We start from the raw sequence: 27,919 nt of genomic DNA, 5'->3' as shown, positions 1-27,919 counted from the left end.
CCAACACAATGCCAAGACCAACTCTTACCTACCTGCGCATGATCCCTCCATTCCTTCCCTACCCCTATCCAAACGTCACTACTGTATCTGCCTTCATCATCACCCCAGCAGCATGTTGCAGCCACCCTCCACCCTCTGATCTTATAGAGTGTACAAGATGATGAGGGGAATAGATAGGTGAACGCTCAGAGTGAACCTTTATCCAAGGTAGGGGAACTAAGAACCAGCGGACACAGGTTTAAGGCAAGAGGGAAAAGATTTAATAGGAACATGTGACTAACTTTTCACTCAGAAGCTGGTGGATATATGGAATGAGCTGCCATAGGGGGTAATTGAGGCGGGTTCTATAACAGCATTTAAAAGACATCTACATGGAAAGGAACAGCTTAGAGGGATGTCGCCCAATGCTGACAAATTAGACTAGAATAGATGGGGCACCTTGGTTATTCTGTATGAGTTGGGCTGAAGGGCCTCTCTGCTGTATGACTCTGTCTCTATGATATGCACACAGTAGCAACTGTGACTATACTGTGATGGTCCTGTGCAAGTCTAATCTGTTATGGCACTACCACGTAACGATTGGGTTTCCTGTAATTGAAAGCCTCTGTTTGCATGATGTTCCAAGCAGCAGACTGCTGAGTGCGTGGAACTTGATTTCACCAGTTGGTTTCACTGAAATTATAACTTCCACATGGCAAGTGGCAGCAACACAAGGAGGCATTGATAGACTTTGGACAGTAGCACCAAGCCTGGCTTAAATACTTTCTGAAAGTTTCAGTTTAGTTTAGTGTCACGTGTACCGAGGTACAGTGAAAAGCTTTTGTTGCATGCTAAAAGCCCTGTCCCACGGTACAAGTTTATTCCAAGAGTTCTCCTGAGTTTGCCCTGATTCGAACTCGGAGATTTACCGTCATGGCCACTCGTCGGTACTCAGGGTTCTCGTGGACATTTTTCAACATGTTGAAAAATCTTCACGAGCCTTCCCGTGCTTACCTGCCATTAGCGAGTCTTCCCGAGTACCTGCCATTAGCGTTACGAGCCGCTAAGAAACGTCCCCAAGCTCCGACGTACCCGCTGCGTTCATTCTCCGTGCTTACCCCAAGTTTTTTTTAAACTTGGGAGAGCTCTTGGAATGAACTCGTACCTTGGGACAGGTCTATAACCAGTCAGTGGAAACACTATACACAATTACAATCGAGCCGTGTACAGTGTATAGAAATGTGGAGCAATTGTAATATGTGATTGTAGATCTACTTCTGTGGCTTGCACGCAAATAGTCATCTGGGCTGGATGCCATCTTGGACGCAAACTGTCGGAGATTTTCGTTGACCTGTTTTATTTCATTACTCTTCCACCATAAGCTGCAACTCTCCATCTCTCATCGATTAATGGCAGATTGGACACACAAGGGACTGCAGATGCAGGAATCTTGCATAGAACATAAAGTGCTAGAGTATTTCCGTGTGTCAGGCAGCATATCTGGAGGGCATGGATAGGCAATGTTTTGAGTCAGGACCCTTGTTCAGACGCAAGAGATGCTGCCTACCCATGTCTTGCAGATGCTGCCTGACTCACTGAGTTACTCCAGCATTTTGTGTCTATCTGCAGGGTTGGTCTTCAGCTTACCTAAGGCATTCCAGCTGCTTCTTCCACCCTCCCCTTCTCTTCAACTTTTAAAACACTCACCGTTCTAGTTCTGTTGAAGGGTTGGTGACCTGAATCGTTGGCCCTGTTTCTCCATCCACGGCCACCGCTTGCTTCACTGGTACTTCCAGCATCTTCTGCTTGTGTCATGTGTGGCACTTGAGCAGTATTCGATTGAGTCCTTGATGAGTGCAATATAAATGGCAACACAGCCACACACTCTCCTGGTAGTGAACCGATTCTCCCATTCTGCATGAATGAATGAATGAATACTCTATTGTCACAAGTGACAAGTCCCAGTGATATTCTTTGTTTTGCATACACAAGGTATGCAAACAGTCACCACATAAAGGTTGCTGACAAGGTTACAAGTTTCCCATTGTAACACAAACCATTTTGAACACATTCCATTGTGATCGCCCTTAGTTCTTGCTAGTCCCCCCCACAACGTATCCCCCTTTGTTCTCCCTCTCTGAAGACTGCAGATTGTTCCTTGAAATCCAGGAGCAGAGCATCAACACATGGACTTTAGAGACCAGGGTGTGGAAAACAGGGCGAAACTGAAGTGACAGTGTAGAGAGTACCTTTGGCATGTCTTTACCGCACTTACACTTGTCAATACTGGGAGCTAAAATGCCCAAAGTGCCTGCATCCCCCAAGAACGACAACAGTTTTTTCCCCAGCCTCTCAGCTCAGTGCATCTGTGTGTGCCGTGTTTGCTGAGGAACTGCCCACCTTTATCACTGCGTCTGCCCCTTGGTTTGCAGCCTGTCCGGAGGGAACGTTCGGGAAGAATTGCAGCTTTGTGTGCAAGTGCAGGAATGGTGCAACGTGCAACATGCTGACGGGCCAGTGTCGCTGCCCCCCTGGGGTGGGCGGAGAGATGTGCCAGGATGGTGAGTAGATGCTGCTGCTGCTGCTACATTAGCCCCTGCTGGGCATCACCACTCCCACCCTAATAACACAACCCCGTCTAGTCCACAGCCGCACCCTTGGTGGATCTGTAGAAAGCCCACAGTGTTGGTCTGGTGGTCACACACACAGGGCACCATGTTGCTGGTTGTTCCTTCATGAGGCTGCCTGCTCCAAATTGTCTACTTCTTTCAAATGAGGTTTTGAGTACATACACATCCACATTAGTCAATGTGCATATGGTCGCACAGACTCATACAGCACAATGCAGGCCCTTTGGCCCAACTTTCCCCTGCCGACCAAGTTGCCCCATCTACACTAGTCACACCTGTCCACGTTTGGCCCATATCCCGCTAAACCTTTCCTATCCACGTACCTGTCTAAGTGTATTTTAAATCCTGTTATAGTCCCCACCACTACTACTTCTTCCCCACATACCCACTACCCTCTGTGTGAAAACAGAGTTTTTCCCTCTGTTTCTGAAAATCTTTCCCCCCTCACGTTATGTTCTCAGGTTCTTGATTCCCCAACTCTAGGTAAAATTCTCTGTGCATTCGCCAGATTTATTCCCCTCATGATTTTATACACCCCTCTGAGATCTCCCCTCAGCATAACTACATCAGTCAGTGCGCATGTTTTATTCATTCATTCAGCCGATGTGATCCCAGTTTGAGGATCCATCAGGATGCCATGAGTCTGCCATCACACAGACTGAACAAGGACATCACATTCCCTTCCCTAAGTGGCACTGGTGAACTAATGTGCCCACAACACAGTAAATATCATTATTCGTCATAAGCTTTTATTAAAGCGAGAGGTTTATATAGTTAATTGATTTTAAGCTCCCATTGTGCTATATATGCAATCCCCAACTTACCTGATAGGCGACCTATCTAAACTTGCACTTACATAAGCAATTTTTTATCCCCACAAAATCCCATGTAGTTTCCGCATTGGAGCTCCCCCATGGTCTCTGTGCCGGAGCTCCCCCATAGTCTCCACCTCGGAGCTCCCCCGTGGTCTCCACCTCAGAGCTTCCCCATGGTCTCTGTGCCGGAGCTCCCCCATGGTCTCCACCTCGGAGCTCCCCCATGGTCTCCACCTTGGAGCTCCCCCATGGTCTCCATCTCGGAGCTCCCCTGTGGTCTCTACCTCGGAGCTCCCCCATGGTCTATGTGCTGTAGTTCCCCCCCATGGTCTCTGTGTCGGGGCTCCCCCCGTGGTCCTCGCATTGGAGCTCCCACATAGTCCTCACATCGGAGCTCCGACAGTCTCCGGTTGAATTGTATATTTGCACGTCTGTTCCCAACTTACGCAAGGGTCCGCGGGCCGTAACCCTTACCTACGTCAGGGAGCATCTGTGCTGGGACTTGAACACCCGTCGTTACATAACCCCAGGCCTCAGGATCACGTGTCCAGGAACCTAACACTACTATGTCCATGTCGGTATACACGGATGTGTGACATTGGGTGCTTTTGTGTGTGTCTGTCTTTATTTAAAAGTCTGCATGTTAGCAACTATTTCCATTTACCACTAACACCACAGCATGTTCCTAGATACTTCACAGAAACATAATTAAAACAGTTCAAACAATGAGGTGTGATTTATTGATCATGCGATTGGTTGGGTACCTGGCCTGGCATAAGTTACAGCTGCTCCAGGTACCACTGTCCAAACCTCCACTGCCCAGTTCTGCTCCACGTTCCATGTTCTATGTCTATGTTCTCTGTATGTTCCATCTGGAGTGTGTGGACGTTAGTAGTTTACTTTAATTAAAACGAGTTGACCCTGGGACTAACGACCATTTGTTTCCAGGCTGCCCCAAGGGATTGTATGGAAAAGCCTGCAACAAGAAATGTAACTGTGCCAACAGTGGCCGCTGCCACCGTATCTACGGAGCCTGCCTCTGTGATCCTGGTCTCTACGGCCGCTTCTGCCATCTGCGTAAGTCACGGGACCTGTACCCACCCCTTGTCCGCTGGGAACTGCAGGCTGCAGGAGCGCAACCAGGCAGAGGCTAGGTTGTGGCCTGGCCACCTTTAGCCACTCCCTGCTATTCTGACAAGCCCGAGTACACTGACATACTCATGCCACTTCAAACACGCATTCATACACATGCAGACATGTAAGAATGAGCAAGTGGGCAGTAACGCAAGTGACCCTGCCTTCCTAAACCGCCCACCATCATGCTGTTCTGTGCAGCCAAATAGAACGGTGTTGATTTTCATCCACGAGTCTTGCTGACGACAACAAATACACATAATGCCCTCTTAATGCATGGTACCCCCGTAATAAGCGGGCTCCCTGTGTACTTAATGCCAATGGCACACATGCATCATCAATCTACAGCAACTGGATGGCGAGGCTGCAGAACATTAAGTATCCACACCTCATGTGTAATTTAATGTCAAACAGAAAAGGGAAGTGGTTGTAACAGCAGAGCAGCTGAAGGCCTCAGGGCTTTCGTTTGGTTATGTCTCACTTCTGTGGCACCTGGTGAGTTTCTTCATAAAATGGTCTGTGTATGTGGGGGATGTCGGCTGGCCTTGAATCAAAGCTTATTATTCCTCCCTCATTTTGCTGACTGTTGTTTTAGTCAGGTGTATGTGGTTCCCAGCTGCTTTGGCAATGTTACACAGCACCACATAACCCAGAAGAGACTACAAATAGAGAGATAGAATGGATGAGTTGATTCAATGCATTAGCAAGGCGAATAGAAAGATTTGTGATCACAACCCTATAAGTTTTAAGATAGTTTTGAATTGGGACCTTGCGGGGAAGTGCTAAATTGGAATAAGGCAAACTACAACGTCATTAAGCAGGAGCTCGGGAAGGTACACTGGGATCAATTGCTGTAGGGTAAATCCACATCTGACATGCGAGAGTCCTTTAAAGGCCAGTTGATCGAAGCTCAGGACTGGCATGTTCCTGTAAGGAGGAGGGATGATGGGAAAGTAAGGGAATGGCCAGAGGTTGTAGAGAGAGGAAGCAGATGCAGGGTTTAACTAGATGGATCAGACAGCGCCTTTGAGGAATAGAATGAAAGGAGGAGAGAGGGGCCAAAGGGGCCAAGAAATGCCTTTGGTAAACTAGATGAAAGAAAATCCCAAAGCTTTTTATATCTATATTAAAAACAACAAGGTAACCAGAGAGAAGGTAGGATCGTTGAAGGATAAAGGGGGGTATTCGTGCTCAGAGTCTGGGGATGTAGGCCAAGTACAAAATTAGTTCTTTGCATTAGCTAACATTCTTCCTTTATTTAAGAAGAGAAGTAGGGAGAATCCGGGGAATTCTAGGTTGGTGAGCCTCACGTCAGAGGTAGGGAAACTGGAGAACATTCTTCAGGATAGGATATTCCCATTTAAAAGAGAATGGGTTAATGAGGGACAATCAGCATGGTTTTGTACAGGGCAGGTCATGTCATAGAAACAGAGAAACATAGAAAATAGGTGCAGGAGTAGGCCATTTGACCCTTCCATCCTGCACCGCCATTCAATATGATCATGGCTGATCATCCAATTCAGTATCATGCACGTGCCTTCTCTCCATACCCCCTGATCCCTTTAGCCACAAGGGCCACATCTAACTCTCTCTTAAATATAGCCAATGAACTGGCCTCAACTACCTTATGTGGCAGAGAATTCCAGAGATTCACCACTCTGTGAAAAATGTTTTTCTCATCTCGGTCCTAAAAGACTTCCCCCTTATCCTTAAACTGTTACCCCTTGTTCTGGACTTCCCCAACATCAGGAACAATCTTCCTGCATCTAGCCTGTCCAACCCCTTAAGAATTTTGTACGTTTCTATAAGATCCCCCCTCAATCTTCTAAATTCTAGCGAGTACAAGCCGAGTACATGTCTTATTAACTTTTGATGAAGTCTCCATGGTAGACCGATACCGAAGATTAAGATGTACAGGATTAATAGTGACTTGGTCGTATGGATTTGTAACTTGCTTACTGATAGAAGACAGAGGGTTGTGGTGAGGACAATATTCAGGCTGGAGGGCTGTGAACAGTGGAGTTCTGCAGGCAACTGTGGTGGCACCCCTGCTGTTTCTGATATATATATATATACATAAATGTTGACGGGTTGGTTAGTAGGTTTGCAGATGACGCCAAGATTCAAATTCCTCGTATGTTGCAAAACATATTTGGATAATAAAATATGATTATGCTTATTATTATTATGATTAATATTGCTGTGGTCAGGGACAGTGAGGAAGACTGTCAAAGTATGTAGTGGGATGGAGATCAGCCACAGAAATTATGGAGAAATGGCCGGTGGACTTTAATCTCATCAAGTGCGAGGTGTTGCACTTTGAGAGGTCAAATGTAAGGGTAATGTATACAATTAATGGCAAGACCTTGAACAGCATTGATATATAGAGTCCAAGTCCATAACTCCCTGAAAGCAGCAACACAGGCAGACGGAGTGTTACTAAAGGCATATGGCATGCTTGCGTTCATAGGTCAGGGCATTGAGTATAAAAGTCAGGAAGTCATGATGAAACTTTATAGGCCTTTAATTAGTCTGCATTTGGAGCATTACGTGCAGTCTGGTCGTCCCATTACTGGAAGGGTGTGGAGACTTTGGAAAGACTGCAGAGAAGTCTACCAGAATGTTGCCTGGATTAGGTAGTATTACAGTAGTTCCAGGGAGAGGTTGGCTGGACTTGAATTGTTTTCTCTGGAATGCCGGAAGTTGAGGGGATGACTGATAGAAATACATGAAATTGTGAGAGGCATAGATAGGGTAGACAGTCAGAATATTTTTCCCTGGATGGAAACATCAAATACTAGAGGGCACAGCTTTAAGGTGAACGGACCAAAGTTTAAAGGAGATGTGCGGAGCAAGTTCTTTTACACAGAGGGTGGTGAGTGCCTGGAACGCGCTGCCAGGGGTGGTGGTTGAGGGAGAAAGGTTAGTGGTGTTGAATAGACTTTTGGACAGGCATATGGATATGCAGGGAATGATGGGGTATGGGTTCCAGTATGTGCATGTGTATAAGTAGGTGTTGGTCTTGGCATCATGTTCGGCACTGATCTTGTGCCCTGAAGGGCCTGTTCATGTGCTGCACTCTTCCACGTTTATACACTCAGAACACACCACCATATGTGACAGGAGCATTTTGTGGGCGCCATTGTAACTGAGAAAAAGTGGGAGCAATGTGAGCTGCCCCAGACACGATGTGTTACTGACACACTCAACTGTTTAAAGTTTCATCTGGGAGACGTCACTTCCTTCAGCGTTGCAGAGTCTGTCCACCCAGGCTCGGAGAGGGGACTTCAACTCACAATGTGACCACATTGTCAGGACAACGTTTAATGGCTCATTCTAGTCTCCCAAAACTAGGGCTCAGCCACATGATGGGACCTGGAATACGAGGCCACAAACTCTATTATTCTACTGACCCATATAGAACTGTGCAGCCCAAGAACAGGCCCTTCGGCCCACATCATCTGTGCCAAACATCAAGCCAAGGCCACTCTTATCTGCCTGCACATGAGATCCATATCCACATGACCCATATCCACATGATCCATATCCACATGATCCATATCCACATGATCCATATCCACATGACCCATATCCACATGACCCATATCCACATGACCCATATCCACATGATCCATATCCACATGACCCATATCCACATGACCCATATCCACATGATCCATATCCACATGACCCATATCCACATGACCCATATCCACATGACCCATATCCACATGACCCATATCCACATGACCCATATCCACATGACCACATGACCCATATCCACATGACCCATATCCACATGACCCATATCCACATGACCCATATCCACATGATCCATATCCACATGACCCATATCCACATGACCTATAACCACATGACCCATATCCACATGACCCATATCCACATGATCCATAGCCACATGACCCATAACCACATGACCCATATCCACATGATCCATATCCACATGATCCATATCCACATGATCCATATCCACATGCTTATCCAAAAGCCTCTTAAACGATTGTATCTGCCACCACCACCACCTTTGATCAGTTGATCTTGAATTATTCACTGGCTTATAGCGCTTCTCCTTCTCCCTGTGTGAATTGAATTTCAACCCTGTTATGATTGAAGTGACTTGTAATGTTTTGATGCATGGTCTTGCTAGAGAGCGGATCCACTTTAACCCCACTCCTCATTCTCTCCTGCCCTGCTCCTGCAGCATGTCCCAAATGGACGCATGGGCCAGGCTGCTCCAGCCAGTGTGGGTGCGAGCTGCACAACACGCTGCACTGTGACCGCAGAGATGGGAGCTGCAACTGCAAGCCCGGCTACCATGGGACCACGTGTCAAAACGGTGAGTGGTCAATGCTGGTAAGAGGTCATTAGGTCACACAGAATAGGAGAATTAGGCCATTTGGCCCATCAAGCCTACTCAGCTAGTCAGGTCTGAGTTTAGTTTAGAGATAGAGCATGGAAACAAGCCCATCGACCCACCGAGCCCGCACCATCCACCGATTTCTGCACATTACAATGTCCTGCACAATGGGGACAATTTACATTTATACCAAGCCAATTAACCTGCAAACCTGTACGTTTTTGGAGTGTGGTAGGAAACCAGAGCACCTGGGAAACCCACGCAGGTCACGGGGAGAACGTACAAACTCCATGCAGACAGCACCCATAGTCAGGATTGAACCCGGGTCACTGGCGCTGTGAGGCAGCAACTCTACCGCTGCGCCATTGTGCCGCACATGAATTACCGGTGAATTAAGGAATATCATCACTGGAATGCAAAAAGGTTTGCCCCAGATACTCCGGGTTCCTCCCACACTCCAAAGAAATAAATTGTAAACTGACCCTAGTGTGTGTAGGATAATGTTAGTGTTCGGGGATCGCTGGTCGGCACGGACTCGGTGGGCCGAAGGCCCTGTTTCCTCGCAGTATCTTTAAACTAAGCTAAATAATGGCAGACCCCGGGTGCCGATAAACATACAAACCCCCCCCCCAATGGGATGGTAGAATTTGGATTTAGGCTGGGCGATCGTTTAGCCGAACACCTCCGCTCGGTCCGCATTAACCAACCTGACCTCCCGGTGGCTCAACACTTCAACTCCCCCTCCCATTCCCCATCCGACCTCCCTGTCCTGGGCCTTCTTCATGGTCAGAGTGAGCACCACCGGAAATTTGAGGAACAGCACCTCATATTCCGTTTGGGTAGTCTGCATCCTGGTGGCATAAACATTGAATTCTCCCAATTCCGTTAGCCCTTGCTGTCTCCTCCCCTTCCTAGCTCTCCCTCAGCCGTCGGGCTCCTCCTCCTCCTTTTTCCTTTCTTCTTCCCACCTCCCCCACCCCACCACCCCCCATCAGTCTGAAGAAGGGTTTCGGCCCGAAACGTTGCCTATTTCCTTCGCTCCATAGATGCTGCTGCACCCGCTGAATTTCTCCGACATTTTTGTCTACCTTCGATTTTCCAGCATCTGCAGTTCCTTCTTAAACACAACGGCTAATTTTATTATTCTGTTTAATGTTCCCAGTATTTTGAAAATAATGACCGATTTAAAGTGGTCATTGAGTGCTGAGTGAGAACCAGCAATCCATGTTCCAAACCCGACAGCTGGTGGAAAGAGTACAAAGGAATTTAAGGCCTCTGCATGAGAAAAAGGTCATTAACTCCACATCCTATGACTGCCCCAACAAGTAAAAACCCATTGAACTCACTGTAGAAAGCTTTAATTGCCCCAGCATCCACGGCTTTATGGGAGAGTGTATTTAAAACCTTCCTTTCTTTGTCTGAAAAAGTGTCCCTGATTTACTGCTTCAAAGTCTAGCATTGGTTTTATAATGATGCTCCCCTCCACCTTGTTATTCAATCCCTTCATCATGCAAAATCATTTCTCCATTTCTACACAAAGTCTTTAACCATCACCATTGAACTTCCGATACTAAACTCAAACCAAGCCAAATGGGCAGCATGGTGCCACGTTAGAGCTGCTGACTCACATTGACAGAGACCCGGGTTCGATCCTGACTACAGGTGCTCCCTGAGTGGAGTTTGTACGTTCTCCCTGTGACCACATGAGTTTTCTCTGGGTGCTCCAGTTTCCTCCCACATCCCAAAGACATGCAGGTTTGTATGTTAATTGGCTTCTGTAAATTGCCCCTAATGTGTAGAATGTGAAAGTGGGATAACATTATACTAGCGTAAGGGTAATCGATGGTTGGCGTGGACTCAATGGGCTGAAGGGCCTGTTTCCTCGCTGTATTTCTGAACAAATTGAAACCCTTAATAGCTGATTAGTTAAGCTTTCTATCTTAAGTCATTTTATTGTTAGAGTTCTATAAAAATTATTGATGTTAACATGTTAAACAAAGTAAAACGGTTGTATTAAAGCCTGAAAATAAGGCTGGAAATAAAATAGCTATCGTAGCAAAGTGGTTAAACCTCTCTGTTTTGACGTCTTTTGGTGAAGTTAGGATGTTAGCTTAGGTAATCTGGCAAAAGTCATCCAGAAACTATAGCAATGGCTGACAGTTTGAGACCGTTTCATTACCATGGGCATTAGAACTTCATTCCAATTTTTTCTTTCCTCGTGCCTGAAGTTTGTGACCCTGGTGTTTACGGAGCTGGATGCAACAGCAAGTGTAGTTGCTCAGAAGGTGTTTCCTGTGACCATGTAACCGGCGAATGCAAGATGCTGTGTCCTCAGGGGTACCACGGGAAGAACTGTAGTCAAGGTACGTTTAACATTCTGTTATTTTTGGAAACTTGAAAATTGATCGATGGTCCAAGTGCCATGTTTGAAAAGAATCATATGTCAATGATGGATGAGAATGAGCTGATTGGGTTTTGTTGATGGCAAGTCAATCTTACAAACTGGATTGAATTTCTTGAGGAGGTGACAGAGGGGATCAATGAGGGGACTTTTACATGGACCTTACTAAGTAAGACAATCCCCCTCGCTTTCCCACACTGACCTTTCCGGCCTGGGCTTCCTCCACTGTCAGAGTGAGGCCCAGTGCAAACTGGAGGAACAGCACCTCATATCTCGCTTGGGCAGCTTACACCCCTGTGGTATGAATCTTGATTTCTCTAACTTCAAGTAACCCTTGCACCCCCTCTCTCTCCGTCCCTCCCCCACCCTAGTCATCGCACTAGTTTCACTGTCATCCTGCTGAGTTTCATGTTTGTATCACTCATTATCACCTGCTCCACAGCCAACAATGGACCATTGTGAGCTCCACCTTTCCTTGATCATCATTACTGGCTGATTTGTCCTTTTGCATATCTTTCATTCATTTATTCTATGTACCTTTTCATATCTCTTGTTTCCCTCTCCCCTGACTCTGAGGGTTGCGACAGAAACATTGCCTATTCCTTTTCTCCAGAGATGCTGCCAGACCTGCTGAATTACTCCAGCATTTAGTGTCTATCTAAGACATGTGACAAGGTCGCCCATGGTAGTCTGATCAAGCAGATTAAGATGCATGGGATCTATGGTGACTTGGTAGTCTGGATTTAGAACTGGCTTGTCTGTAGAAGACACAAGCTCTTGGTGGAAGGGTGTATTTCTGGCTAGTGGTCTGTGACCAGAGGTGGTCTACAGGGATCAGTGGTGGGACCTGTGTTGTTTGTGATACCTTGGATGAAAATGTAGATGGGATGGTTAGAAAGGTTGCAGATGACCCTAACATTTGTGGAGTTGTGCACATTGAAGAAGGCGGTCAAAGTATATAGTGCGATATAGATCAACTCAGAATCGGGCAGAGAATGGCAGATGGAATTGAATTTGGGCAAGTGTGAGATATTGTAATTTAGGAGGTCAGATGTAAGGGGAAAGTGTACAGCTAACGGCAGGACTGTAAACATCATTGATGTATAGATGGATCTTGCAGTCTAGGTTCATAACTCCTTGAAAGTAGCAGTACCAGTAGATCAAGTGACAAAGGTATGCTTAAGGGGCTGTCCCACTGTGGCGACCTAATTGGCGAGTTTAGAAGAGTTTAGGAGTGTTTGAAAAAATGTCATGTTGAAGACCTCCTTCGACTATGTGGAAGACCAGCTTCGAATAACTTCGACTAGCTTCGGGAAAATTGGACACCGAATAGTGGAGAATGAAGACGACCTCCTTTGATCTCCTTCGACCTCCCTTTGACCTCCCTTCGACTATGTTGAAGACTATCTACGACTACCTTCGACTACCCTCGATCACTTACGAATAAAATGCTGACCTACTACGACCAACTTCGATTAAACCTATGAGTAAAAAAAGTATTGACTTTTCCCATGGCGACCTTTTTTCACTCACGGGCATTTTTCAACATGTTGAAAAATACGCCGTGACCTAGCTGAGGCCTCGAGTACACAGGGACTACTCTCGAGCATGAAGGAGAGTTACAAAGACCTCCGAGGACCTCGTGTCGACCATGCTGCGAGTATGAGTTGAGGGCAAACTCGTCAGAACTCGCTGGATTAGGTCGCCGCAATGGGACAGCCCCTTTATAGTATGCTTGTTTCAATCAGCAATCAATCAACCATTGAGTATTAGAGTTATGAAGTTATGGTGCATTTGATTCAGCTGCAATTGGAGTAAAGTGTGCAGTTCTGGTCGCCCCTTTACAAGAAGGATGTGGAGGCTTTGGAGAAGATGATGTAGAGATTTATCAGAATGCTGCCTGGATTAGAAGGTAGTAGCTATAAAAAGAGGATGAGAAGGCAAATGTTGTGGGTTCCTGGAACAGGCTGCCAGGGATGGTGGCGGAGGCAGTTATGATAGTGGCATTTAAGATGCTTTTAGATAGACATGTGACTGTGCAAGGAAAGGGGGGAATAAATGATTTCAAGAGGACTTGTACATAAAAAAACGGATGTAATGCTGAGGCTCTACTTTGGCCAAGTTAGTGGATATATTCAAGGCAGATGTAATAGATTCTTTATTAGTATGGGTGTTCGAGTTTAGGGGGAGAAGACAGGAGAATGGGGTTAGGAAGGAGAGATAGATCAGCCATGATTGAATGGCGGAATAAACTTGATGGGTGAAAGGACTAATTCTGCTCCTATCACATGACCTTATGATCTTAGAATAGGATCATGTGCAGGAAAAAAAGATTTGGTTAATTGGCATCCAGTTTGGCAGCAACTTCATTGGCCTTGGAGTCAGTTCCTGTGATGTAGCATGTTCTATGTTCAGTTCAGTTCAGTTCCTTTCCCACAGCTCTCAATGGGAACTCCTCTGTTAAAGACCCTGTTTATCACGCTGTATCCTGACCTGCGGTGAACACACGTGTGTCTATGTCGGTGTTGCTCACTGGTGCAATTGGAACACCTTGAAAGAACCAAGAGAAGCAGGAGCAGGGCAGATTTGTAGGATCCTGAGAAGGGGCAGCACCGATTAGAATCATAGTGTCATAGAGTGATACAGTGTGGAAACAGGCCCTTTGGCCCAACCTGCCCACACGAGCCACCACGTCCCAGTTACACTAGTTCCACCTGCCCGCATTTGATCCATATCCCTCCAAATCTGTCCTATCCATGTACCTGTCTAACTGTTTCTTAAACGTTGGGATAGTCCCAGCCTCAACTACCTCCTCTGGCAGCTTGTTCCATAAACCCACCACACTTTGTGTGAAAAAGTTACACCTCAAATTCCTATTAAATCTTTTCCCCTTCACCCTGAACCTATGTCCTCTGGTCCTCGATTCCCCTATTCTGGGCAAGAGACAATGTGCATCTACCCGATCTATACCTCTTATGATTTTGTATACCTCTATAAGATCTCCCCTCATCCTCCTGCACTCCATGGAATAGAGATCCAGCCTGCTCAACTTCTCCCTATAGCTCACACCCTCTAGTCCTGGCAACATCCTCGTAAATCTTCTCTGAACCCTTTCAAGCTTGACAATATCTGTCCTATAACATGGTGCCCAGAACTGAACACAATATTCTAAATGCACTCACCAACGTCTTATACAACTGCAACATGACCTCCCAACCTCTATACACAATACTCTGACTGATGAAGGCCAAAGTGCAAAAAGCATAAACTACCTGTGACTCCACCTTCAAGGAACCATGCACCTGCACTCCTAGATCCTTCTGCTCCACAACACTGCCCAGAGGCCTACCATTCACTGTGCAGGTCCTGCCCTTGTTAGACGTCCCAAAATGCAGATGGGACGTCAATTGTAACTGGACTCTCTGAAATCTACAATAGAGCTCTTTCCAAGAAGAATGGAAAGTTTTCCTTTTGATGTGTACTTAACCCCTCCTCCAAGACCAATAAAAAAATGTGTGTGGTCTTGTGTCCAACTTACCAATGTTCTGAAGAAGGGTCTGGTCCAAATCATTACATATCAATGTTCTCCAGAGATGTTGCCTAACCTGCTGAGTTACCCTCACAGTTTGCATCCCTCTTTGCCTTAATTTTTATCCAAGGGGCGGTACAGTGGTGCTGCAGCGGTGCTGCAATACTGCACCAGAGACCCGGGTATCCTGACTATGAGTGCTGTCTGTACGGAGTTTGTACGTTCTCCCTGTGACAGTGTGGATTTTCTCTGGTTGCTCTGGTTTCCTCCCACACTCCAAAGTCTTACAGGTTTGTAGGTTAATTGGCATCAGTAAAATTGTAAATGTCCCCATTGTGTAGAATAGTGCTTGCTGGTTAGCGCAGATTCGGTGGGCTGAAGGGCCTGTTTTCGCGCTGTATCTCTAAGGTCTAAAGTCACAACAGTCATGTAATTTAGAATTTGCTTAAGAAGGAACTGCAGATGCTGAAAAATCGAAGGTACACAAAAAAGCTGGAGAAACTCAGCGGGTGCAGCAGCATCTATGGAACAAAGGAAATAGGCAACGTTTCGGGCCGAAATGTTGCCTATTTCCTTTGCTCCATAGATGCTGCTGCACCCGCTGTTTCTCCATGTAATTTAGAATGTTTTTTTTAACTTTAAAGCACTTTTGCGATGTCTAGAACTCATGAAGGGTGCAGCATAAAATGTAATTTGGTTCTGTCTTTACTCTACCCTGGTGTTCAGTCTGTCCATCACTTTACTGATGGGGGGTCCATAATTGAGGGAAAACAATGTTCCTTTGTGAATTTATATAACTGCTCTCTCGAAATGAATGGAATTTACGAGCCATTCCTCTACCTAATCCATTCAATTAATCTCCATCGACATCTTCAACAATTAATTAGGACCAGATGATATTCAATAAACTAAATCCCTAAACTGGAATTGTTTGATTCGGCAAGAAAGAGGAAATCAACTCAAGTTTAGCCCTAGAGTGAAGAGGATTTGCATTACTGTAGCACCTTTAACAACCTGCCCTGGCCAAGGCTTTGAAGTGTCATCATTGCTATGAACCATGCAGTCAGTTTTCACACTGCTAGGTCCTGTAACAATGACCTGACAATTAGTTTTTGGTGATCAGTATCGAAGAATAAATATTGGGCAGGATACATGCTATTATGGAATGACAATTACCCTCCATTTAATTAATATGCTTCCTATTTGAGATACTTTGATAAAGTACATTGATACTTTATTCATTATTACTATACATTAGGGCGGGACGGTGGTGCAGCGGTAGAGTTGCTACCTTGCAATGCTTACAGCACCAGAGACCCGGGTTTGATCCCAACTACGGGTGCTGTCTGCACGGAGTTTGTACGCTCTCCCTGTGACCGCATGGTTTTTCTCCGAGGTCTTCGGTTTCCAAAGACGTACTGGTTTGTAGGTTAAGTGGCTTGGTATAAAGATGTCCCTAGTGTGTGTAGGATAATGTTTTTTTTGGTTTTTTTAAATATTTTTATTTATTAGAAGTACAGTAAATTACAATAGCACAAGCCAGATATATCTTATTACATTTATTGTACCCCTTCATTTTTTAAGCTTTAAGGAAAGATATAGATAATGAAAGTAGAGAGAGAAAGAAAGTTGTGTTCGTGTAAAAGAGTGATCAATGAGAAAAAAAACAGAGACCCACTGGTTAGAGAAAAGAATTAAGAAATAGACCCGAGAAAAGAAAGGAGGAAAAAGGAAAAAAGAAAACGAAAACCAAAGCTCTATTATAAAAACCGCGCAAAAGAGATATACCAACTTCATATTCTTCCTCCTCCCCCCTTACTAGATCCTGACACCATTTATTTTTTGAAGTACTGATGCACCTTATTCTTGTAGTAAGTCGATAAATGCAGACCACGTCTTTTGGAAGTGGTCTGATTTGCCTGCAAGGAGGAGTCTGATATATTCCAGGTGTAATGTTTCAAACATATTTGAAATCCACATATTTATTGTTGGTATAGGAGCGTTCTTCCAGAATTTAAGTATAAGCTTTTTTCCCATTATTAGCCATTAATTAAATAGATTTTTTTGAAACACATTTAGTTCAGGGCTACCTTCCATTGTTCCAAAGATAATCCATTCAGGTTTTGGTATCAATTTTATTTTGAATAATTTTGTAAAGATTTTAAATATTTCAGTCCAAAATGTTTGAATTTTTATACAAAAAACAAATGAGTGCACTATGGTAGCTTCTTGAGATCGGCATTTATCACAAATAGGTGAAACGTTAGGAAAAAGTTTGCTTATTTTGGTTTTTGAATAGTATAATCTGTGTAAGATTTTTAATTGTATTAGAGTGTGTCTAACGTTAATTGAGCATTTATGCGCATATTGTAAATGTTTATCCCACATCTCTTTTGAAATAGTGTTAATGTACGGGGGATAGCTGGTCAGTACAGACTCGGTGGGCCGAAGGGCCTGTTTTTGCACTGTTTCTCTAAACTAAACTAAACAAAAAATAGAGAATGCATTGCTTTCTGTATGATATAAATGACTGCTTTTTGCATTAGTAGTGCTGTGCTAAATATGGTTTCCATTGTGCAATAAGATGTTCAATAAAACTGTGCATTAGGAGCAGTGACAGGATCCATCTTGTACATTGCATTGTTCATCTGGATGGAGAACCAATCCTAATAGTTGAGTTTTAATGGGCATTTAGGGATTGGTTTAATAGATAGTTATGAGTGAGAATGGAAAATATGTTGGGTTCCACAATTTTTGGAAAAAAGTATTTTGAGAAGGAATGCGTGAGTAAAGTTTGATTGTAGTGAGTGAAGGTTCATTATCAAATGAACTGTGGGATCTAAACTGGACAATCTACAGGAGTGTCTGAATCAAATTCATTTGAACCTGCATAAAACTGAACCTCATCACAATAGACAAACTAAACATCTTTGCTTGCTCACCCTTTCATGCACAGAGGAAATAAATCTGTAACCCAAGAGAAGGCAAAGGTGTCATGGGCTGTTAGAGATGAGAGGGCCACAGGAAGATAAGGAATGAGGATTGTTGGCCTTGAAGATTCACGCCTTTAGACCAGGTCATTGACTTCCACAAGCAAGATTGGAAATATTCAATTGGAGAGTTTTAACTGCTCTAATCTCCTTGTTCAGACTGAGAAACAGGAAATAACAGGAATATTTTGCAGAAACATTTGGTTTGTGGGCCATTGAGAGGATCTGGAAATGCTTAGAGTCTTGTTAAACAAGCAAAGACAGCCATCTGTCACCAATTACAGAGCAGGAGAGCACAGCAGCAGAGCAATGTAAAAGTGCTGAAAGAAATAGTGACCTTAAACTGAGCTGCAAGACATTACTGCCCTGGGCTGCAAGAGGGCACATGGACAAGGCAACAAAGGGGGCAAAGTGTACAACGTTGTCAAAATACAAAATATATGAAATTACCAAACAATGATGGTGCCATAAAAGATAAGATGCCAGCATGAGGAATATTGGAAGAGTCTCATCCCAGGAGAACTATAAGTAAGTGCATGACATGTGACCAGCAAAATAATAAAGGAACATAACTGATATGATGCCAATATACGAAGCATGGGATGAAGAATGTAAGATTGGGGTACATGATATGGGATTAACACCAGGAACATGGGAGGCGGACAAGTAAACACATTAGCGGACTGATTCAGGACGGCAGTGTTACCACCAGAGGAGGACTCTTGGGGCAAGAGTTCAGGCTGCAGGCTTGGGCTGACTTGGCCGGCCATGTTCACAGTCTGTGCTGTTCCTCATTTTCGCTTCTGAAGTAGATGGCCAAATGGTTTTTTCTCAAGCAGTTGAGGATGGTCCAAGTTTTACTTGGAAGTTTATAGCCTGGGTTTTTATTGCTTGAGTCACTTACTTGTGAAGTCTGTGGTCAGCCACTGAAAGGAGAGGCAGGCTTTAGGGATATAAAGTTATGGGATAGAGCACGTGGCGTTTAGAACTGGAGTTACATTGGGATGCAGCCTTGACTCTAGTCAGAATTCACATCCTAATTTCCAATGTACTGTTATAAAAACCCAGAGCATATTGTGGGCAGCACAGTGGTGCAGCGGTAGAGATGCTGCCTTGCAGCCCCATGGACCCGGGGTCTGTACGAAGTTTGTACGTTCTCCCCGTGATTGCATGGGTTTCCTCCGGGTGCTCCAGTTTACTCCCAGACCTACAGATTTGTAGGTTAATTAGCTTGGTTTCATTGTAAATTGTCGTTAGTGTTTGTAGATAGTGTTAATGAGCGGGGATCGCTGGTCGGTGCAGACTCGGTGGGCCCAAGGGCATGTTTCCGTGCTGTATCTCTAAACAAAACTAAACACAAATCGAATGCAACAACTTGCATTTAAAGATCACGTCTAAAGAGCTCAAGTATGCCTATCTGTATCACACAGGGATACAGGGATCCTGCATCCTCATTCAAGGGATGAGGATCTTCACGGACAAAAGAGATTTCAGTGAGTCCAGATCTAACAATCTAGAGATCTGAGTTGAAATCTCACTATGATAGTTGTAGGAAAATAGATTCATTTCATAATCTGGACTTTTATAAGGTTTTATTAGTGATGATGACCGCAAAACTAGAGGTTTGTAAAAAAAAACCCACCTAGGATTAGGTATGTTACAAAACCTACCTGTATCGTGGCTGAGCATCTGCCCCACCCCTTGTGTGTGATTTTGGCGCTGTTTAGAGGGGGCGGGTTTAAAACGCAATTTTTACTAGGCTGTTCCAATCGCAGATGTTCAGCCTAGTAAATCATTAACGGAGAATCGCTGCAAGACCTGGTCGCAAAAGCTATTATTAGTTTTATAGGCCTCGATAATATAGATATAATAGTTTTAAAATTACTGTCTCATTCCGCAACCTCCGCAGCCCCAGGGTTTTATAGAGCAAACAATTAAAGGTATGTACCTTATTTTTACATTAAATGGGGCATATATATAAGCCTGAATATCAAGTTATCTATAGCGAGTAGTTCATTTTGGGCTTTTTATATCCCGCAGTATTTTTCTCGGCATTTGAGGGCACTAATCCAGCGCGATGTCAACGTTCTAAACCAGCGCGTTCTACATGAACCCACTAGAGAGCCGATTTAAATGGGCATTTATTTACAGCAATTGAACTCTAAATTCCTTCCATTTGGCCTATAAATTAATGTAAATTAGATATAAAAATCATGTTATATTGTGAATTATTTGTGAATAATCTTTGGACCCTTAGGCTATTTAAAAATGTTAATCTTTCCTTAAGAAATGGTCTTTTGACTATCCAAGATCACAGCTTTTTTGTAATGTCCATTGAAAATCAATAGGGAACAAGATGCTAATTTCCGAGTATGAAAATGGCCATAACTTTTTTAATACTTGAGATATGAAAGTGAATTTGGTGTCAAATTAAACTTATTGTTATGCTTTATCTGATGGGATAAATTGCAGACTTGATTTTTAAAATCTCAAAATTTTGTAACATTGCTACTAGGATTAGTTTAATTTACAAATACAGCGTATTCGGCCCACCGTGTCCGCGCCGACTAGCGATCCCCGCACACTAACACTACCCTACACACACTAGGGACAATTTACAATTTTACCAAAGCCAATTAGTCTACAAACCTGTATATCTTTGGAGTGTGGGAGGAAACTGCCCGGAGAAAACATACCCAATCAAGGGGGGGAAGGTACAAACTCCGTACAGACAGCACCCGTGGCCAGGATCGAACCTAGGACCCTGGAACTGTACGACAGCAACACTACTGCTATGCTACCAAGCCACCCTTTACTAATGAACTCTAGGGAAGGAAAGGTTACACAAAAAAGCTGGAGAAACTCAGCGGGTGCAGCAGCATCTATGGAGCGAAGGAAATAGGCAACGTTTCGGGCCGAAGGAAATGTGAGTCTGTTTCCTGGGCTAGGCTTCAGGTGACTCCTGACCATAGAACAATGCTTGAAGCTTCAGTGCCCTCATTTGGCTATGTCAGTCACACTGTCCACGGCAGGCAGGACTGGCCTTAAATGCAGGACTGGCAGCAATGCAACATCACAAACACTGAACAAACCAAGAAAATAATACAGAGTTTAAAAATGTTCTTCAGTTCAGTTTCAGTTCAGTTTAGCTCATTGTCAGGTGTACCGAGGTACGGTGAAAAGCTTTTTGTTGCATGCTAACCAGTCAGCAGAAAGACAATATATGATTACAATCAAGCCATTTACAGTGTACAGATACATGATGAGGGAATAACGTTTAGTGCAAGGTAAAGCTAGCTAGTCCAATCAAGGATAGTTCGAGGGACATCAGAGGTAGGTAGTAGTTCAGCACTGCTCTGGTTGTGGTAGGATGATTCAGTTGCCTGATAACAGCTGGGAAGAAACTGTCCCTGAATCTGGAGGTGTGCGTTTTTACACTTCTGTAACTTTTGCCTGATGGGAGAGGGGAGAAGAGGGAGTTGCCAGGGTGAGACTCGTCCTTGATTACGCTGCTGGCCTTGCCGAGGAAACGCGGGGTATAAATGGAGTCAATAGAAGGGAGATAGACACAAAAAGCTGGAGTAACTCAGCGGGACAGGCAACATCTCTGGAGAGAAGGAATGGGTGACGTTTCAGGTCGAGATCCTTCTTCAGACTAGTTAGGGAAAAGGGAAATGAGAGAGACGATGATGTAGAGAAGTAAAGAACGATGAATGAAAGATTTGCAGAAAAGTACCAATGATAAAGGAAACAGGCCATTGTTAGCTGTTTGTTGGGTGAAAACGAGAAGCTGGTGCGACTTGGGTGGAGGAGGGATAGAGAGAGAGGGAATGCCGGGGTTACTTGAAGTGAGAGAAATCAATATTCATACCACTGGGCTGTAAGCTGCCCATGCGAAATATGAGATGCTGTTCCTCTAATTTGCGTAATAGAAGGGAAGGTTGATTTGTGTGTTACAGATATCAATGAGGCAGGCTTGGGAAAAATTAATGCTGATTGAAGTGGTTCTGCTGTAAATAGCTGCTTTATTATCCCCTGTGAAACAATGAGAGAGTGATTGATGTATCTGCCTTGTGTAATACATTAATACATGTATTTCCTCTACTGCATCAGTACATAAACGGAGGCCATTCAACTCAAAATGTCTATTTTGGCTCACACATCAACCTCCCCAATCCCATTCCCATGCTTATTTCCCTGCAACCCATTCTACCCAGATTAGTTTAGTTTAGCTTAGAGATACAGCGTGGAAACAGGCCCTTCGGTCCACCGAGTCCACACCGACCAGCGATCTCACACACTAACACTATCCTACACACAATTGGGACAATTTTACAATTTTACCAAGCCAATTAATTTACAAACCTGAGAGTTCTTGGAGTGTGGGAGGAAATCGGAGCACCCGGAGAAAACCCATGCCACGGAGAGAACGTACAAACTCCGCACAGACAGTACCCGCAGTCAGGATCGAACCCGGGTCTCTGGCGCTGTCGGTCAGCAACTCTACCGCTGCGCCACCGTGCCACATGTCCATCAATTCCACGCCGATTTTCCTGCAGCATGCCCACACAGAAGCAATTTGTAAAAAGAGATTTGAGAAGTGAGAGGAAACCAGAGCAGCTGGAGAAAACCCACATGGTCATATAGAACTTGTTCCCATTCCACACGGGTAGCTTTGGAGATCAGGATTGAACCAGGTTTACTGGGACGGTGAGGCAGCTGCACATCATGTTGAAGGGGTTAGTTAAGTTCAAATCATTGCTTCTCGCAGCCAACAGTTGGAAGCAATAGGTAGTTAAAAATATTCACACATTGGTGAGTTGTTGAAACTAAAATCTCAAATATGTGTTAGAATATCAATAAACAGCTCACCAAGTTGAGAGTTGAAACCTTGTTTTAATCAAAACCAGATCTGTTTTCCATTGTATAGGAAGGAACTGCAGATGTTGGTTTAAACCAAAGATAGACACAAAAAGTTGGAGTAACTCAGCAGGACAGGCAGCATCTCTGGAAAGAAGGAATGGGGTCCTGACTATGGATACTGTCTGTGTGGAGTTTGTACGTTCTCACTGTGACCTGCATGGGTTTTCTCTAGGTGCTCCGATTTCCTCCCACAATCCAAGAAGGCTCAGGTTTGTAAGTTAATTGGCTTGGTAATATTCGGCACGAGACCCTTCTTCAGACTGGTTAGCGATAAGGGAAACGAGAGATATAGACGATGATGTAGAGAGATAAAGAACAATGAGTGAAATACATGCAAAAATGTAACGGTGATAAAGGAAACAGGCCATTGTCAGCTGTTTGTTCCGTAAAGTTAGCTAAATCAATATTTATACCACTGGGCTGTAAGCTGCCCAAGTGAAATATGAGATGCTGTTTCTCTAATTTGCATTTAGCCTCACTCTGACAATGGAGGAGACCTAGGACAGAAAGGTTTGTTTGGGAATGGGAAGGAGAATTAAAGTGTTTGGCAACCGGGAGATCAGGTAGGTTCAGGCGGACTGAGCAAAGCTGTTCTGTAAGTTTCAGTGAGGTCCCCCCCTCATCCTACTAAGTTCCAGTGAGTGCAGGCCCAGTGCCGTCAAATGCTCATCATATGTTCTCGGGACGGGATGGGAAAGAAATGGAGGGTTATGGTCTGAGTGCAGGTAAATGGGGCTAGGGGAGAGTAAGTGTTCGGCACGGACTAGAAGGGCCGAGATGGCCTGTTTCGGTGCTGTAATTGTTATATGGTTATATCGTTATGTTAACGCAATCATTCCTGGGATCTATTGCACTTGCAAGAGTGATGAAGCTGCTTAAAATAAAGTAACTTGCGTGGGGGTTTTCAACCCTAGGACATTGCAAAGCTCGACTGAGTATTTCTTGGTATAGTCACTACTCCAGTGCAGGAAATGCAACAGCCAATTCACACAGAACAAGCCATCAGAAGCAGCAGTGTTTTAATTATCAAATCTGTATGAGAACCTGCCAGAGTCACACTTCTCTTTACAAGCTGTGAAGTTTGTATTATTAATATACAACTTACACTCATGCTTTGTGTGCTGGAAGAGCATTGTTAATCAAGAAATGAGTCTCGAATCAACCTGACCCTGAAACAAAAAGGACAGAAGAGTTCAAGAGCAAAATGACAATAGTGATTTCCCCTTTTAAATCAACTTCAACTTGAACCATTTGGCATCAGGCAGTTTCTTTTTCTAGGGCTCAAGTTCCTAGATCAGGTTTGCCCCATGTTGACAGCTCTGGAATTCATCAATAGTTCAAAAACTTTGACACGTTTATAAAAATAGTTTGGAAAACAGAAAATGCACGACAATATCTAAACACCCGACTCAACACATGCAGCTTTTCACTTCCTACCCCAGATGTTTCACTTCCTACCCCAGATGTTTTTAACTTGAAGACCTGTCGGAAGTAATGAACTCCGTAAGAAGGAACTGCAGACGCTGGTTTAAACCGAAGATTTAAAAGCTTGGAGTAACTCAACAGGACAGGCAGCATCTCTGGAGAGAAAGAATGGGTGACATTTTGGGTCGAGACACTTCATCCGACTGAAAAGTCACCTATTCAGTTTTTCCAGAGATGCTGCCTGTCCCGCTGAGTTACTCCAGCTTGTGTCTATCTCCGGAAGAAATTAACTCCATCGTTCTGCGTTTGTTTGTCCGCAGCCCCAGGTAAAGATGGATTATGAAGCATGAAATTCTCCCATCAGCCCACCAAACGGCAGTCCCACCACAGCTAATGTCCACAGTTCCCTTTATGCCACAAGTTGAACATTTAAATAAACTGAAGATGTTACAAATGTTAAACGATAAAGAGAAAAAGCTGGAAGAACTCATCAGGTCAGGCAGCATCTGTGAAAAAGGAAGCAGTGACCATTTTTGGTTTGCACCAGGTTGACCCGTGATTAGTTTAGTTTAGTTTATTGTCACGTGTACCGAGGTACAGTGAACAGCTTTTGTTGCATGCTAACCAGTCAACAGAAAGACAATACATGATTACAATCGAGCCATCCACAGTGTGCAGATACATGATAATGTGAATAACGTTTAGTACAAGATAAAGCCAGTAAAGTCTGATCAAAATAATATGAGGCTGACCAATAAGGTAAATAGTAGCTCAGGGCTGCTCTGTAGTTGTTGGTGCCTTATAACAGCTGGGACCCTGCTGTTTTGGTGCAGACACTACGTTGATCCTCATTCTCTATAAAAAATAGAGATTTTAGTTCATAAATTTTACACTGAAATCTTCTTAATACCAAACTCTTAATTTTGACATTGCTTTTACGTTTCGATTTCTTGAAGTACACACGGTTTTGGTTTCTGTTATCTGTTTAACTCTGAGTGTATCAGAAAGCAGCAGTCGTTGGAGGGTGATTGGTGGCTCTCCTATCCATAAAGTACATGGGACATCATCATGGAGGTCCCCTGTCGAAAACCCAGGAGAACAGATCCACAGCATTAACTCTCACCATTTACACCACTGTTCAAACTGGGTGAGCTTCTCCAGGCCAGCCATGTGGCGGACGTGACTCATTGATCAGTTTGGGGGAGGGGGACATCAGACTGACCACAGAGTGATACGGCAAAGAATGAAACCATTCAGTCCAGAGTGCATATTCAAGCCGCAGTTCTCTGATATCTAACATCACGTTGATGTCCAGAGGAAGGGACCCGACCTGAAACGTCGTCTGTCCACTCCCTTCACCATTTGCTGCTGTTCCTCCAGCAGCTCGTTCTTTACTCCTGATTCCAGCCATCTGCAATCTCTGCTTATACTGTACTGCAAATTCCAACCCAGATCAGGAACGGTGGTGCAGCGGTAGAGTTGCTGCCTTACAGTGAATGCAGCGCCAGAGACCCAGGTTCGATCCCGACTACGGGTGCTGTCTGTACGGACTTTGTACCTTCTCCCCGTGACCTGCGTGGGTTTTCTCCGGGTGCTCCGGTTTCCTCCCACGCCCCAAAGACGTATAGGGTATGTAGGTTAATTGGCTTGGTAACTGTAAAACTTGTCCCTAGTGAGTGTAGGATAGTGTTAATATGCGCGGATCGCTGGTCAGCACGGACCCGGTGGGCCAAAGGGCCTACGTCCGTGCTGTATCTCTAAACTAAAACTAAAGGAAGCTCTGGTGAGTATGGAATGAATAATAAACATGCAACACCAAACTTCTTGAAGTTAAAGTTTTCTGAATTTGGTGCAAATGTTGGTATCTCTCCTCAAAACCACTTGCTTGAAATTGGGTCTGCTTGGATTCCGAAAAGCCTCATGACTATCCTTTCCATTACCAACTGATGTCAGGTAGTGTAAGTAGTGCAACATCTGAAGAAGGGCCCCCGACACAAAATGCCACTTGCTCCTTTTCTCCAGAGATGCTGCCTGACCCCCTGAGTTACTCCAGCTTTTTGTGCCTATCCACATTAGAGAGTTGATTGCAAATGGATGCAGTAGTGTAGATGGGAGCTGGTCACTCCTTCATGTTAACCTGGTGTTTCTTGCTATCTTTCTCAACCTTGCCGGCACCACGATGACTTCATTAGCTGTAAAGCCCTTGTGACAGAAGGTCTCAAAGATTATAAAAGATGATAAATAAATGCTGATTCCTTCTTTTATAATGGACAATAAACAACATTGTGGTAGTAGGCATGCAGATCAAAAGCCATCTTCTACAAGGTCTTGAACCACCGCCGTTGCCTCCTGTTTGCATTTTCCCCTTTCATCTGTGATGAATTTTCCAACAGGTTACTCCTGGAGTGAGAATCTCAAGCTTTGACCTAAGATCGATTATGTGTTCATTAAAAGCATAGCATTCATGTGTGAAATCACCTACATCCATGCAACTAATTTACCTTTGAAGTTCCTTCGTGGTTCAAGAGCAATGGAAGGCCAATTGCTCAGTTGTGAGTTTTTTCCATTCCATGTCATTCTATTTATTAGGGTGTCTACACAGTCCTCTGTGGAATGGGAACTATGTTTCTAGAGCTCTAGGGGCTATTGGAGTCAAGGGATATGAGGAGAAGTCAGACATGGGTTATTGATTGGGGACAATCAGCCATGATCACAATGAATGGTGGTGCTGGCTCGGCCTGTCGAGCACCCACAAGTGAAGGAATGGTCTGGTTGACATTGGCAAGGCCTTTATTCCAAATCAACAACAGGAAAACTGCCAGTGTCAGAGACCCGGGTTCGATCCTGACTACGGGAGCTGTCTGTATGGAGTTTGTACATTTCTCCCCGTGACCGCGTGGGTTTTGTCCGAGATCCTCGGTTTCATCACACACTTCAAAGACGGGTTTTTAGGATTATTGGCTTGGGATAAATGTAAATTGTCCGAGTGTGTCCCGTCCCCACCCACACAGTTCCTCCAACAGGAGTAGGCTCAGTCCTGCTCCATGCTCGGAACATGCTGACTGGGAACTGGACTAAGTGCTCATTTGCCTTCGGCAGGAGGTAAAAAAAAGTTTGATCAGTCTGAGAACACAAGTGCATACCTTCCATGTTTTGAAGATGACACATGAAGCTGGCGTAACTCTGCGGGTCAGACAGCATCTTTGGAGAAAAGGAAAAGATGCTGTCTGAACCCGCTGAGTTACTCCAGCTTTTTGTGTCTATTTCCGGTTTGAAGTCGCATCTGCAGTTCCTTCCTACACCTTCCATATTTAGTATTGTATGCTGCACAAAACCTTGAGCACTTCACAATGCAATGAGCTTTAGCACAATGTTTATACCACGATACTTTAGAAACATTGCTTATATTACTCATTTTTTTCATCATTCCCAAAGGTTGATCTGTAATCTAACTCCATATTTTCATCCTTGCGCCATTTCCCTCAACTCCTTTGCTGTGGAACTATTCCATAGGATGTGGAAAACTGTCAACTTCCCCACTCCACAGCCAAAGTCATCTCAACCTCGACCATTGAGGTGCAGTAACAGACGATGTTTGTACAGTATGTGGCCAACCTTCAGCTCCTTGGTGATTTGTCCAGAAGAATGGGCCCCACACTAAACATAAGGCGGAATGGTGGTGCAGCGGTAGAGTTGCTGCCTCACAGCGCCAGAG

The 27,919-nt window shown here is 44.4% G+C and overlaps 1 protein-coding gene across 2 annotated transcripts in view; it reads left to right on the top strand.

Moving 5' to 3' along the window:
• LOC129711769 (multiple epidermal growth factor-like domains protein 6) overlaps positions 1-27,919 on the top strand; it is a 552,574-nt gene that overhangs the window by 455,722 nt on the left and 68,933 nt on the right. For both annotated transcript variants that reach the window (XM_055659700.1, XM_055659701.1), the window contains 4 exons: positions 2,412-2,540; positions 4,373-4,501; positions 8,781-8,915; positions 11,165-11,299. In XM_055659700.1, the coding sequence (XP_055515675.1) occupies positions 2,412-2,540; positions 4,373-4,501; positions 8,781-8,915; positions 11,165-11,299 (528 nt within the window). The remainder of the gene's footprint in view (positions 1-2,411; positions 2,541-4,372; positions 4,502-8,780; positions 8,916-11,164; positions 11,300-27,919) is intronic.

Source organism: Leucoraja erinacea, chromosome 30 (assembly GCF_028641065.1).
Source record: "Leucoraja erinacea ecotype New England chromosome 30, Leri_hhj_1, whole genome shotgun sequence".
Classification (NCBI taxonomy): domain Eukaryota; kingdom Metazoa; phylum Chordata; class Chondrichthyes; order Rajiformes; family Rajidae; genus Leucoraja; species Leucoraja erinaceus.
This window is presented reverse-complemented; position numbering and strand designations above follow the sequence as displayed.